Source organism: Cynocephalus volans, chromosome 5, assembly GCF_027409185.1.
Source record: "Cynocephalus volans isolate mCynVol1 chromosome 5, mCynVol1.pri, whole genome shotgun sequence".
Taxonomy (NCBI): domain Eukaryota; kingdom Metazoa; phylum Chordata; class Mammalia; order Dermoptera; family Cynocephalidae; genus Cynocephalus; species Cynocephalus volans.
Genome location: NC_084464.1, coordinates 103,690,931 through 103,705,439, shown reverse-complemented (window position 1 = coordinate 103,705,439; position 14,509 = coordinate 103,690,931). Strand labels below are relative to the sequence as shown.

General features: G+C 36.2%; 1 protein-coding gene across 4 annotated transcripts in view; it reads left to right on the top strand.

Annotated features, from left to right (window-relative positions):
* ASCC3 (activating signal cointegrator 1 complex subunit 3) overlaps positions 1–14,509 on the top strand; it is a 393,541-nt gene that overhangs the window by 207,080 nt on the left and 171,952 nt on the right. For all 4 annotated transcript variants that reach the window (XM_063096828.1, XM_063096829.1, XM_063096826.1 and 1 more), the window contains one exon: positions 10,297–10,431. In XM_063096828.1, coding sequence (XP_062952898.1) covers positions 10,297–10,431 — 135 coding nt within the window. The remainder of the gene's footprint in view (positions 1–10,296; positions 10,432–14,509) is intronic.

Genomic DNA, 14,509 nt, shown 5'->3' with positions numbered 1-14,509 from the left:
TTACAACATTGCTTTTAGTAACAAAATATTGGAAATGATATAAATGTCCATCAAGCAAGGACTGGTTAAATAAATTATGGTATTTCCATGTAATGGAATACTATGTAAGTGTAAAAAATAAATGAGGAAACTGTGCTGATGTGAAAAGATCTTCAAGATGATATGGTTCAGCAAAAAAAGGAAAGAACAGAACAGTGTGTATAATATGCTACCATATGGTAAAAGGGGGGGTTAAAATTATGAACACATATTTGCTTATATGTGTGCATAATCTCTCAAAGGATACACAGGAAACATAGTGGTTACTAGGGTAGAGGACAGGGTGGTAGAGATTCTTTTCACTGTGTACATTTTTATACTTTCCAGTTTTTGAACTATGTAACTATTATCTTGTCAAAAAATTAATATATCGAAATTCACAAGGATTAGAATTGCAGTCTAATAAATAACTGCTCATATTTATTGATCACTTACTAAGTGCCAGGCACTTGTAAGTGCTTCATTTATATTACCTCATTTAATTTTCACAATTCTATGTTGTTATTCTACATAGAGAGACAACAAATTTAAAAATTTTTTTAAAAAGCAGGCATTGCCATTATTAGCTGTGGTGGGCTTGTGTTTGGCCTCAGTGTGTTATATTTACTCAAAAAACATTGAGTATTTGTTGTGTGCCAGGCTTCTTGTTCATTACTGAGAAGTGAGACAACTAACTATTGGAAGTTCTTTGATAGGGAAGTACTAGGAGAGCAAGATTATAGTCAGTTGACCTTAGAGTCTTCAGCTAGACAGCACTGTGGCCTAAAATGAAAACTCTGCAGTGACTTGTAGTGCCCCACCTCAGATGACTCTTGGGTCTACAACATGCAGAATGAAACCTTTTAAAATTGCATCTAGCTGATCACACAAATGTGTTATAACACATGAGCACAGCAACAAAAACTACCCTGTGCCTTTATGTTCTCCTGGTATATAAATAAATGTATTTGGAATATATCTGAGTGGCACTCCCATTCAAACCATAGAACACAGAAAATGAATTGACTATTTTCTCAGTTCTTCCAGACAGTACTATTACTACGTAGTACTAGTACTAGATAGAATCATTCTAAATGCACAGGTTTTTGTTTACTCACAATATTTTCCTTAATACAGTACTCTCAAATTTTAACACGCATCAGAATATCCTGGAAGCCTTGTTAAAACAGATTGTTGGTCCCCACTCGAGTTTTCTAAATTAGGTCTGGGGTAGGCTGAGAATTTGTACTTCTAATAAGTTCCCAAGGGACATTGATGCTGATGCTCCTGGTCAGGAAACCACACACTTTTAGAATCACTATTTGTTTAGGTCTTTAGTGTTTAATTCTCTTGAAGAACCTGGGTTGACAAAGTAGGGAAGAATTGAAAGCAAGACAAATAATGGCTGTGCTGATTGGAATAAAAACGTAAACCACCAGAACGTAAACCTCCCCACCCCAAGCCTCATTCTTTACTTGCAAGAGACAATACCATAAAATATAAAACATCATTTCTCACCAACATTTTTCTGTGGGACTTTTATCCGCCATGTTATTGTAACTTTTTCAGGTATTTTCATTCTCAGTCTTCCTTCCTAGCAGAATTTTCTGGGAAAGAGGTTTTGATTCAAGATTTCATATTTAATCTTTGTCCTCCTCCCTCTAGTTTCCAAATATCTTGTTTAAATATTTCTATTAATTTTTTGATTCCCAGTTCATATTGCACGAACCCCTTAGAAAGGATGTTGAAAGATGTTTTAAATCATTTTGAAATTTAAAATATGCACTTAATGAGTAATAGTTATATAGGTGTTAATTTGTAACAATTACATACTGGTCTAACCATTTAGTCTTTTAGGACAAATTAAGTTTACTTATGTTTATTACCTTAATAATGGTGCTGATACTTATCTGCTTTGACAGAGGTTCTCAAAATTTCCTGGACAAGGTATTAGCATATCCTTGGAACTTGTTAGAGATGCAGTTTCTTGGCTTGCCCCAAACCTACTTAATCAGAAAGGGAGGTGGGGGGAAGGAGCAGCAATCTGTGTTTTTAACAAGGCTGCCAGGTGCTTTTGAAGCTTTCTAAAATTTGAGAGCCATTGCTTTACTAAATGTAGTGTTTTTACTCGTTATATTCTTTGATCCTTATAGTAAACTTGTGATACAAAGTAACTCTTTATCTGTGTTCTGGGAGAAATAAGAATTGAAGAGCTTAAATAGTTTATTCTAAATCACACTGCTATTTAATATTATGAAGTAGATGTAGGGAAAATATAGGAAAATGGTCAGGGCTCCCTCACATGTTCAGAATCTTGCCGAGCATTTGATATAAATAGGCACGTGTGCCCATGTGTTCCTTGGTTATTGTCTAATGTAATTGTACATGTGCACCCAGGTGTTCCTGGGTTGTCTGACTCGCACTCAGGTTATTGGACTTGAGTATAAAGGACTAGTGGCTCTGATCCACAGGTTGCCCCACCCCCTACCGGGGCACCACTGGGGTGGGCCGCAGGGAGGCTGCTACTGCTGCTGCAAGCTGTTGCTGCTGCTGAGGAAGCTGAGAACTGATCTCATGTCATCTGCCAATGGCTCCCAGGTTCTTTCCCAATTACCTAGCTCATGGACCTCCATGTGAGGTAGGTCTGGTGACCCAGCGTGGCATGTGAAGGATCTGGTAACCCAGTCTGTACAATGGATTTGAAGGGTCTGAGCCCTAGCCCTGACAATACGAATGGAAACTTAATATAACTAAAATAATAAAGCATTTTGGCTTTACTTATGAATGGCCCTAACCATACAATTAGCGTAGCGATTGCTGTAACCTGACAAGGACCAGTACTCAAATTAACATACTTACTTTCCTAGTACAGGGATGGTTCCGTCATACATTTTAAAACTAAATGGCTTTTTAAACTAAAAATAAGTATAGAAAATATTTTTAAATGCATAACCTAGCAAACTTCAAGTAAAAGTATAAACAGTTTTAAAAAACAATTTAAATTCACCATCATATTGACTTGAATATTACTATTCTAATCTTATTTTAATGACACACATGCCCATTTAATTGCTCAGTTACCAAAAGTATTTCTAAGATTAATTTGGAGTTATTGCTGCCAAATGAAACAATACTGTTCTCTCTGTTAGTTACAATTTTCATGAGTCTATTTAAATTAATTAATAAATTAACAGACCATAAAATCAAGTATGTTTATAGAAACCCAAAATCTTGTGATAAAATATTGGAGCCTCCAGACAGAAAATTCTCAATAAGAAAAAGAGTTTATGTTACTGAACAAGACATGATGAATCCTTTAATAAAAAGACATTACTGCTTTAAATTTTAACTAATATTTCTCTTGTCTGTGGTAGAAAATAATTTGCAAGACGATAAGTTGACAAATCAGACTGAAATCATTAATGAAGATTTAGGTCATATTTTATTTTTCCTTATGTTCTCCATATCTGTTATTTCAACAGGATTTGTATAATGTGGCATTTAAATTATGGAGAATAGAAACCTGGTCATATTATAAAACCCTAGCCCATCTGGAAAATAATGTTGGAGCTGTATTGGAATACCTTAAAATTTCTTGATATTTCAAATGTATGGATAAATAAAGATAGGTTATTAGGGGATTTTTAAAGACATCTTTCTTGTGGTGGTTTTATTTATTTTACCTTTTAAATTTCTATTAACTTTGGAAAGGAAAATTAAATTTGTGGTAATTATTAACTAATTTCACATGATAATGCAGTAGTCATCTCAGTAGTTGTTAATAATTTAATTTCTTGATCCCACCCCTAGATATTTTTACTCAGCTGGTTTTAGGGGAGGACCCAGAAATCTGTTTTAATATGCACAAGCAGTGATTCTGATGCAGTAGTAATGCACTTCTTCAAGCTAACACACTAAAAATACCCAAGTTAAATATTCCAAATACAAAGATCCCCAACTTGCTATGGTTTGATTTATGATTTTTTTTCACTTTATGATGGTGTGAAAGTAATACACATTCAGTAGAAATCATGAGTACCCTTACAACCATTCTGTTTTTCACTCTCAGTATAGTACTCAATAAATTACATGAGATAGTCAATACTTTATTATAAAATAAGTGTTGTGTTAGATGATTTACCCAACCATAGGCTAATGTAAGTGTTCTGAGCACTTTTAAGTCAGGCTAGGCTAAGCTATGATGTTTGGTAGGTTAGGTGTATTAAATGCATTTTTGACTTATTTTCAACCTACAATGGATTTATGGGAACAGAAATCTATCGTAAGTGAAGGAGCATTGGTGCTGTTATAGCCTCCTCTGTACAGCCTGCACCCTGCTTCTGTAACTAGATAGGTCTTATTATCATAATGATTTTTCTCTCCTCATAAAAGTTGTGTAACAATTTGGAGCCTTGGAACACAGTTGTCATTGTACCCTTGGTGCTTAGTACAGGGTTTGGCATATAGTAGGTACTGTGTAAATATCTTGGGATGGGTGAATGAAGGAGACCCACTAGCTCCATGTTTAGAGTTCCCACGTTATCCACATTCCATCCTTCCTTTGGTTCCTAATTTAGCTGCCTAAATTATATTTACAGTTTTATCTTCTTTCTTAAATTGTACAAGTCTTTCATGCAAGGGACATATTCTGATTATTTTTATGTTTCTCCTTTTAACAGTATTTTATACATACACCATGGCCAGTAAATATTAATCAAGTAAAAAATATTTTGTATTTATTTAATCCATCATACTAGATTCTCATCTCCATGAGAGCAGGAACATTGTCTCTCTTTTGCACAGCAGTTTTCTCGGGGTTTGGTAGTAACTCAGCATGCTCAGAAACATTTGAATGAATGAATAAATTAATAAAATAATAAGTAACTTCATTTTAAATAAAAATTTTTTGTAATTTAATGTTGAGGGTTAATGAAGTTTTGTGGGTGATAATTTTATTTTTATATAAGAGAAAAAAATCTGCTTTGCCCTTTAAAAAGAAACTCAGTCAAAATGTTCCTACCGTTTGCAAGAGACAGGATGATAGAATGTACTGGTGAAGCCTCAGCAGGGCATTTTGGTTAACAGAACTTTCTATCTTACTCAGTATTAGATAGTTTATGTCAGTAATTATGAAAATATCACAATTTGAGCCTAAATGGCAGTCTCTTGACATCCTATGAAGTAAAGATATTTTCCCATGACAGCCAGATAGCCTATCAAAATCAGAAGACTTGTTTTCTATAGCTGGAAATAAGGAAAGCAGAAGAAATTTATAAGTACCTGTAAAACTTTCTGAATAAATTCTATTAGTGTACTCTTTAAAAATATTCTTTTCAAAACACATTAGTACCAGCACATAAGTTAGAGCTATGATAAAATATGAAATCTCAAGCTTAATGCCCTTGATGACTGTGCTAACTTTTGTTGATTTTTCAGATGACTTGCAATACATTTTTTCTCTAAATTCTTTGACAACTTTTTTTTTTCCTTTGAGGAACTTCTGATCTCCAAATTATCTCTGCTCTGCTTTACTTTGCATTCAACCTAAAAGAATATCAGTTATTTAAGCATTCTGGTTTCTTGAATGATTGTTATGTGAGATTTTACTGTATTATGACTTTTAATCAATATCCCATACATGATTAATGTGGTTTAAATGTATAACATGTGCTATAGATACCTCTGTGTCACTCTTTTTCCTTTCTGGTCAAATCTGAGGCCTCATTCCCTTTCTCAGTTTTGTTAGTCCTCAAAATGTTCCTCTCTTTAATTTAGGTCAGCTCTCATGAGTTTGTCAATTCCCTTGATTAGAAACAGTTGCTTGCATATGCTCCTACATGTGTAGCCTGCAAATAATACTGAAGTTCTAGCTTAACAAAAAACAATTAACAGAGGAGTATAGGGAGATTTGAGAAGGGGACAAGAACTAGGACCTCCACATTTCTGAGGCCTAAAGGGAATACCATGGTGACTCCACAGATTTAGAGGTGTCAGTCTGGTTGGAAGCTGTGTCTAGGGGAGCCTGATTTTAAGTCATCCATTGTACCCACGCTTATCATCCTTAGATCATATGTTTCAGATTGGTAACAATGTCAAAGTTGTCTAAAGTTGCTTTTATTAACACCATATAAAGTTGAAAAAGATCAGTTGCCCATATGAAAGGATAAAATTGTTTTTATAATAGTAATGGCTCTTTGGGAAACCTGGGGTTGAGCTGACTGTGAGGGGAGGTAGAAGGCAAAGAGGAAACATCTCAGAGGAGAGAAGATAGGCACTGATGGGCAACAAATGCAGTCTGCTCACCACTTTATTATTTTATTCTCTTCAATTGTATTTACTCTCTGCCTGGTGAATGTCCCTGAAAGTACTTTTTTCCCCTTACTTCTCCTTGACAAAGCATCCAGACACATGCCTTTTCCCTAATTCAGATGTGCATAGTTTGTGAATAATTTCACAGGAAGGTCTTCTGCAACAAAAAAATTCCAGATATTTCTCTAGAAGCATTTTCATCTCCAGCACTCCCCTAAACTCTTTAAGTGGTTGTTCATAGACATGATTTTATCCAAGGAACAGTGTTCTTTATTGTTTTCAATTTCTTTAAACATCTTTATGATACTGGAAATTTCATTGTATGTGTAGTCTTCCATGGAGAAATAAGGCTTTTACATTTTTTATACTCTATCTCTATAATAAATGATTGTGATAATGAATCGTGTCTTCAAAAGAGAAATGTGCAAATTAAACTCTAAATTTTATAGAATCCATTAATTTCAGTTGTATCTTCTACAAATTTATAGGCTAATCATAAATAAAGCGATATTGGTTCTGATGGGTACAGTTTCAGTTCAGGATGATGAAACAATTCTGGACATGGCTGATGGTGATGCTTGCATAACAGTGCAAGTGGATTCACACCACTGAACTGTGTACTTAAAATGGTTAAAGTGGTAAATTTTATGTTATGTATATTTTACCACAATAGAAAAAATTAAGAGTTAGGGGGCTTCTGGTCAGGATGATGGAATGAATGGTCCCCCACATCACTCTCTCCCACAAATCAACCAATTTACAACTATTAAAACACAATGGTGTATATTTAATTTTTTAATCCATTTTGAGTTGATTTTGGTATATGGTAAGAGGTGCAGGTCTAGTTTCATTCTCCTACATTTGAATGTCCAATTTTCTCAGCACCATTTATTGAAGAGGCAGTCTCTTCCCCAGTGTGTGATCTTAGAGCCTTTGTCAAAGATCAGATGGCTGTAGGTGCATGTAAATTTCTGGATTCTCTATTCTGTTTATTGGTCTGTTTGTCTGATTTTATGCCAGTACCATGCTGTTTTGGTTACTATCACTTTGTAGTTAGTTTAAAGTCAGGTAGTATTATGCCTCCAGCTTTTTTTTTTTTTTGCTCAGGATTGCTTTGGCTATTAGTGGTCTGGATACCTGTTCTCCCATGTTTATTGCAGCACTATTTACCAAGAGTTGGAACCAGTCTAAATGCCCATCATCAGATGAGTGCATAAGGAAAATGTGGTATATCTACACAAGGAATACTACTCTGCTATAAAATAAAAAATAAAATACTACCATTTGCAGCAACATGGATGAACTTAGAGAAAATTGTATCAAGTGAAATAAGCCAGGCACAGAAAGAGAAATACTGCATGTTCTGATTTGTAGGAGCTAATAAAAATAAGTAAATAAATGAACAGAGGCAGGGGGTTGGTGGGGAAAGAAGACACAACAATCACAACAATTCCTTGATTTTGTTAAGACAAGTGAACAGCTATGATGTTGATGTGGGGAAGGAGGAGAGGGAGGGAGGAAAAGGAGAATTTGATATAGGGGCTGGAAAATCAACTATATTGAATATTGATAAATTAAAATAAATAAATAAATGTGTAAACTATAAAATAAATAAATAAAAAGCAATGATAGCCAAGCTGGGGCTGCTAGAGCTCAAGGGAAGAGGAGGAGAGACCTATGGAGTGCATGAAGACAGGAGAAGCCACGATGAGAGAAAGAAAGGACCGCTCCTACCATTTCAAATCCCGGCTGCTTCAAGGCTGGAGCTGGTGAGCTCACAGTGCAAGAGCTAGCAAAAGCCACAGCTGTGCCCTTCCTACGAAGTTGCTTGGAGGCAGCAGGGGAGAAGAGGGCCCTGGTGTCCCTCAGGCAAGCAAGACCACTAACAGGGTTCCCATGGACCCACATAGGAGCAATGAGCCATAACAATTGAAAAAGGAGCCACTCAGAGGCTGGTGAGTCATCGCTAGGGACCAGTGCACAGTCCATCCCATGGGAAGTGTTTGGATTGCAGGCAGTGGGGGAGATGGGCCACCACGGAAACATTGGGGCACAGCAAGGACAGCTGATCTGCCCTCCAATCAGCACTGGCCCACTCTATGTAAACTGATCAGAAATATAGAACTGCAGGGGGAGCAGTTTGCTGAAAAGTTTCTACATAACTCAGGTGTACCAGATCTCAGGAGACCTAGACGTACTTATAAAGTCAACCATTAAAACCTGAGCTGCACGAAAAGCCTTCCCCAGGGAATCAGCAACTAAGCAGCAATTTAGCTCAATCACAGAACCCAAGTGCTGGTCCCCACGGGAAGTTCCTCCATTTCAGAAATAAGCAAAGGATAACAAATTAGTTCCAGTGCAGAGTTTAAGTAGTAGGAACAGTGAATAATCCAACACAGCTGAACAAAAAAACAAAATATCCACAGACCAGAGACAAAGTTTGATATTAATTAGCAAAGGTCTCACTTCACCAAAGAACACCTATAAAACCTAGAAGGACCGGAAGCCCCCTGGGTCCCAAAGCCAGGGAGAGGGGAGGGCTGGGGGCCTCAGCGATGTCCTCCGACACTCACAACCAGCTCAGCAAGGACCTCCAAGCTGCTGCAGGAAGTGCCCTGAGCTCCCAAACCAGGATGATGTGGGCCCTCGGGCCTCAGTCACACCTCTCCCACCTGCACCCAGCCCAGCAATGACCACCAAGCCACCACAGGAAGCACCCCAGGCTCCCAAGCCAGGGCAGTGGGGGGCTGAGAGCTTTGGTCCCACACCCCCAACATCTGCAGCCAGTCCAGCAACAGCCACCAAACCACCGCTGGAAGTCCCCTGGCTTCTTGATCCAGGGCGGTGGGGGGGCTGAGGGTTTCAGCCACACACCCCTGACGTCTGCATTTAGTCCATCAATGACCAAGCCACCACTGGAAGCCTGGTCTCCCCTGCAGGAATGAGGAGGGTGCCAGGGGCCTCAACCACATCCCCCCTCCTTCCTCCTTCTCCCACCCTATTTCCTTCTCCCTCCCCCTCTGTCCCTCCCACCCAACTACTCTGCAACAGCATCTTAGAATGTAAAAAACAGATGGAGCCGGGGACCAACCCCTCCTCCTGCAACCAGGCACACTGCTGCTGCTATGGGGCCTGTCCGGAGTCCTGAGGCATGAAGTTGGGAACCGATCCCTCCTCCTACAACCAGGCATGCCACTACTGCCATGGGGCCCACCCAGGATCCTGAGGTATGGATCCTGTGACCAACCCCTCCTCCTGCAACCAGGCAAGGAGCACGCCAAAAACACCACTTCCACGTGGGTGGCCCACCACAATAGCCACGGCTGCCACAAAAGCAGCTAGACACCATAACCACCTTGCAGATGGCCCACCAGCCATTCGAGTGCATTGACACAAGGAAAGTCACCAGCAGAGACCAAAGAAAAGAAGAGGTTATCTCTCTCACAAAGCCTATTCCAGAGGATAGAAGAAGCATCTGCTCTATGATAATAGTGGGGGACCTGAACACACCTCTCTCAGCACTGGACAGATCATCTAGGCAACAAATCAACAGAGTAACCGTTATTCTTTCAGAAGGAGAGAAGAAATCTAAGGTTATCAGAGGTGGGACGGGGGAGGAAGAGGGGGATGGGGAGAGATTGGATAAGAGGCATAAAGAATAAGTACTATTTGAAATAATATATATGCTAAGAATATTGATCAACATACATCAAGGTTGAACCCCCAAAATATGTTTACTCAATTATGATTCAATTGAAAATAAGTAAAGACATGTTATTGAATTTTATTTAACTTTCCTTTATCCTATATGTACTTTGTTAAATAGTGAAATGTTGGGAAATTCATAAATTGAGGATTTTGTTTTGAAAAATTAATAGTTGTTTATATAGAATGATTTCCAGGCTACTATTAAACTATAATTTAATGAATTATAATATTAAATAAATTGCTTTTCTTCCTTTATTTTAGGTGATGGTATTTGTACATGCTCGAAATGCCACTGTAAGAACAGCTGTGTCTCTAATAGAAAGAGCAAAAAATTGTGGCCAGATTTCCTGCTTTTTACCTACCCAAGGACCTGAATATGGACATGCAGAAAAGCAGGTAGGGAACAAATGACAGCAGCAGGACTAGAACTAAAGCACATAGTGTGCCACATGTACCAGATATTTCATATGTGAAAGATTCCCAGTTTCTAAGAAGTTACTTTTACAGATTTATCATGTTATCATCGACTTTTTTCTTGATTTTATGATCTTTTAAAAGGTCCCACTGCATGATGTATTTACTTCGCATTTCTTTCCATGTGTTTATAATTGAAGTATTTAGTCCTGCTCTTAGAATATAATTAAATGTAAAATGCAGTTAAATTTTATAAAATATGTTAACATCTAATGGGTTTATTATTGTTTTTTTAAATAAGAAATATTTTTACGATTTCTCAGCATTAATTTCTAAGGTTAATATTGACAGATATAACTTAATAAACAAAAGCTCTTTTTAAGAATGGGAAGGAATCCTGAGACCAAAAAGTTTGAGAACAACTGCCTTGCTTCTCAATGTATGCTCAAAAAATCAAAAATCCTTGGGCTTACCAGCATCATTGTTAGAAAAGCAGAACCTCAGGCCCTACCCCGTACTTACCCGAATCTGCGTTTCAACTACATCCCTAGATGAATTTATGCACATTACAGTTCAAGAAGCATTGATCTACGTAATTCAAGTATTGAAAATATCTTAAGATTTATGAAAGATTTTATCAAATAATGATTTATAGTGGTTTATAATTTATAATGGTTATATCAAGTAATGATTTAGATCAAGATTGGACAATCTCTAGCCCAAGGACCAAGGGTGGGCACCTGTTTTTGTAGTTAAAGTTCTATTAGAAACAGCTGACCCATTATTTACACGGCGTCTTCAAGAAGTTCATGGAAAGATTTGTTATCTTTTAATTTTATTTTTCCACAGAATTTTGAAGTACCCTTGTATTGTCTATGGCTGCTTTTTTGTACTGTAGGGGAAGAATTGAGTAGTTGTGATAGTAACTTCAAAATTTTTATATGTATAATATGTTTTAACTAATTATTTATGGAACAGCTGCTAGCTGCCAGACATTGTGCTTTGCACTTTCATATTTAATTGTCATGACTGTACTGTAAATTTTATTATTTTATATTGATATTTTAAATTCTTCCTATGAAAAGCTGATGCCAGTTGCTTTGAACATCAGAATCTCTTTGAATTTAAGACTAAAAATAGTGTTCATTTTCTTCATTTTTTTCACTTTATAAAAGTTTCTATTACATAACATTTATTATACAGCATTGCATTCTTCCAGTTATTTATTAGTCATGAATTTATGAGAGCCTATGGAAAGTCAAGTTGGTATCCATAAGTCTTGTTTCATTTCTTTGGAAATAGAAAACAACTGCATTGTGTTTAAATGCTGAGCCTTGAGAGCCACCTTGTGGATTTCTGGTTACTTCATACCTGTCAATTCTGAGAGCTATTGCTATTCTAACTAATGAAGGTTTATTATTTAACTATTATAGTAATCTTTAACATGTATTGAGTGTTTGCTAGTGCCAGGCATTTGTTTTGTTTTATATAACTCATTCAGTCCTCACGACAGCCTATGATGTAGGTTTGTACTGTTATTATCCCTTGATATGGCACATGTGTAAGTAATTTAAATATAGCATGAAATATTCTAGAGCATGTAGAAATAATTTATATATAGACATTTTCAAATGGTGTTTATTTAAGGCAGTGTCACCAAGCACAAATTCATAGGTCACTATGCTCAAAAAGAAATAACATGGAGAAATGGGAAGTTTTAATATAGTTAGGTAGACTTGAAAATCCCTAGTCATTTTTATTATACCTTTTTTGCACTTTTATTATACTTAATTTTTATCCCGATCCAACAGTTATTATTGGATTTTTTTTTTAAACAAGTATGAATTCCACACACACTAATTAGTACATGTTTTCAAGGAACATTTTCCTGCTCAACATTATATTCCCAGCCCTTCATATGGTATTTGTTTGATACAGTAGTAGATAACCCAAAATTATTATTATTTTTTTTTTTGCTTTTATTCCTCCAAGACAGATACCATAATAAATGTTTTTACTTTAATTTTCTTATTTGATCTGCACCACTATTCTGTCCTTTAAAGATTCTTATCCCTATTTTATAGATAAGGAAACTGGCCTTGCTTCCCCAGGGAGTGAATGTTTTCTCCCCCAAATTCCCCTTATGTTGCAATCTCTGGAGGATAAGGAAATCAAAACTGAGAAAGTAAATAATTTTCTCAGAGACTCCCAGGTAATAAGTGCACAAGCCCTGATTTGAACCAGTCTGACTCCAAAGTCTACCATTTTCAATACTTTGTCCTATTTGTTCGAAAGCAAACAGATCAAATTCAGTCTGGGACTTTCTGAAGACTTTAGGGCATTGAGTCTTTTTTTTTTTTTTTTTTTTTCTTTTTTCCTTTTCAGATAAAATGGAAGAACATTTCTTCAATCTAACTATATCTCTTACTTCTCCTAAAGAGAGATTTTTGTGGACTCTTCCATAGTGCATATTATAACAAAAGATAAGGGAATCTTTCTGAATGTTTTCTCAAAGCTCCAGAACTTTTGGTTATTCTTCTAGTCCTAGTTTCTCAAAGTGCCTTTTGAACTTGAATGGTACTAACATTCTAGCAATTCCAAGGAAGCTATTATTGTGATGGAAGGCGATATTTCCTCCCATGTTTTTGAAAAATGGGAAGTTAAGTACTCAAAACGTTAAAATAAATTTAAAAGGTAAATTTGCTATGGTAGTACATAGAAATTTAGCCTCATGACTTATGTTAATGAAAATACAGCTAAATCCCTACCATGCCACAGTGATACTTTACCCCTAAGTGGTTAATGTAACCATCTCAATTTCTGACTAACAAGTAAGATCTTCAAAGCACTCTTTACTGTTTTATTCAACATAATATAACTTTATTTGTATAAATAATAAACAGAACTCTATTGAGAAAATCCTCCTTTGTGCACTCACGTGTAAGTGTGTAATAAGGCTATTTCTGTGCCTTAGCTGCAACTCAAAATGGGTCTTTTCTCTCCTGTACGTAACAATTACACTTCAGGACACCTCAAACCGTTTCCATCTTTAATGTAAAAGTCACCCTAGGTGAAAAACCACCTGTACTGTATTTCCAAATTGTCCACTGAAATAGGAAGGTAGGGAAGGGAAAGTGGAGTGCCCCCAAGAGTAGCTTCAGCTGTAGAATGGAGCTTGCTTGGGGCTTCCCCTGGATAACGGAATAGTTCAGGAATTCCAAAAGAGGCCCAAAACAAAAGGCACATTAATAAAAATCTCCAGTTGTGACTTCACTTCTAGAAGCCTGTAGCCTTCGACATCTAAACATTTCTGAAACTTACTGCCTCTTCTATCAAATAGAATAATAATGGAGTAAATAAGACCTATTCTAGTGGCACTATGAAAAATAATTAGAATCATGTATGAAGTTGTTTTGGAAGCTGGCTAAACAATTGATAAGATTTTACATATTATATCATAGAAATCTGTTTTGGGGAAATATATACTAATAACTGAATTTAAAAATGGTAAAAGGATAAGGATAATGAACAAAATGGATAAATTTTTGCTAATTTACCTTGAATGTTGTTACTTTTTTACCCTCCTTTGCAATGATACTGTCTTAGGAATCTGCCATTTTCTATAAAATAAAACTTCTCTCAAGAAATAGTAACAGTTTATATTTAGAGAAGTGTTAAGTGTATCATTAGGAATGCAGATATTTTCATTATTAAGCTGGTGTTTTCAATTTTGATTTTAATTTTAAGTTAAATGAATATTCAGTTAGAATCATCAGTTTCTGTTTCACTCAAGATCTCAATCAAATCAATTTCTTCCTTTAGGGAGAAAATTTGTAACAGGTTTTAAATATTCTAGTACGGCATGAAGTATTTCCACCCACCCCTGTATAGTGTTTCCCTAATTTATGGACACTGATATGGGTTCGGTTTTTTAATACATATCAGTGATACTGAGAGTTTTTCTTTTAGGTAGAAATGGTCTGTATGCAATAAGTCTCATGAATGTAGTTATTGGAAATATCTGTAGAACAAGTTAGACCACTGGGAGGAATCAAAAATA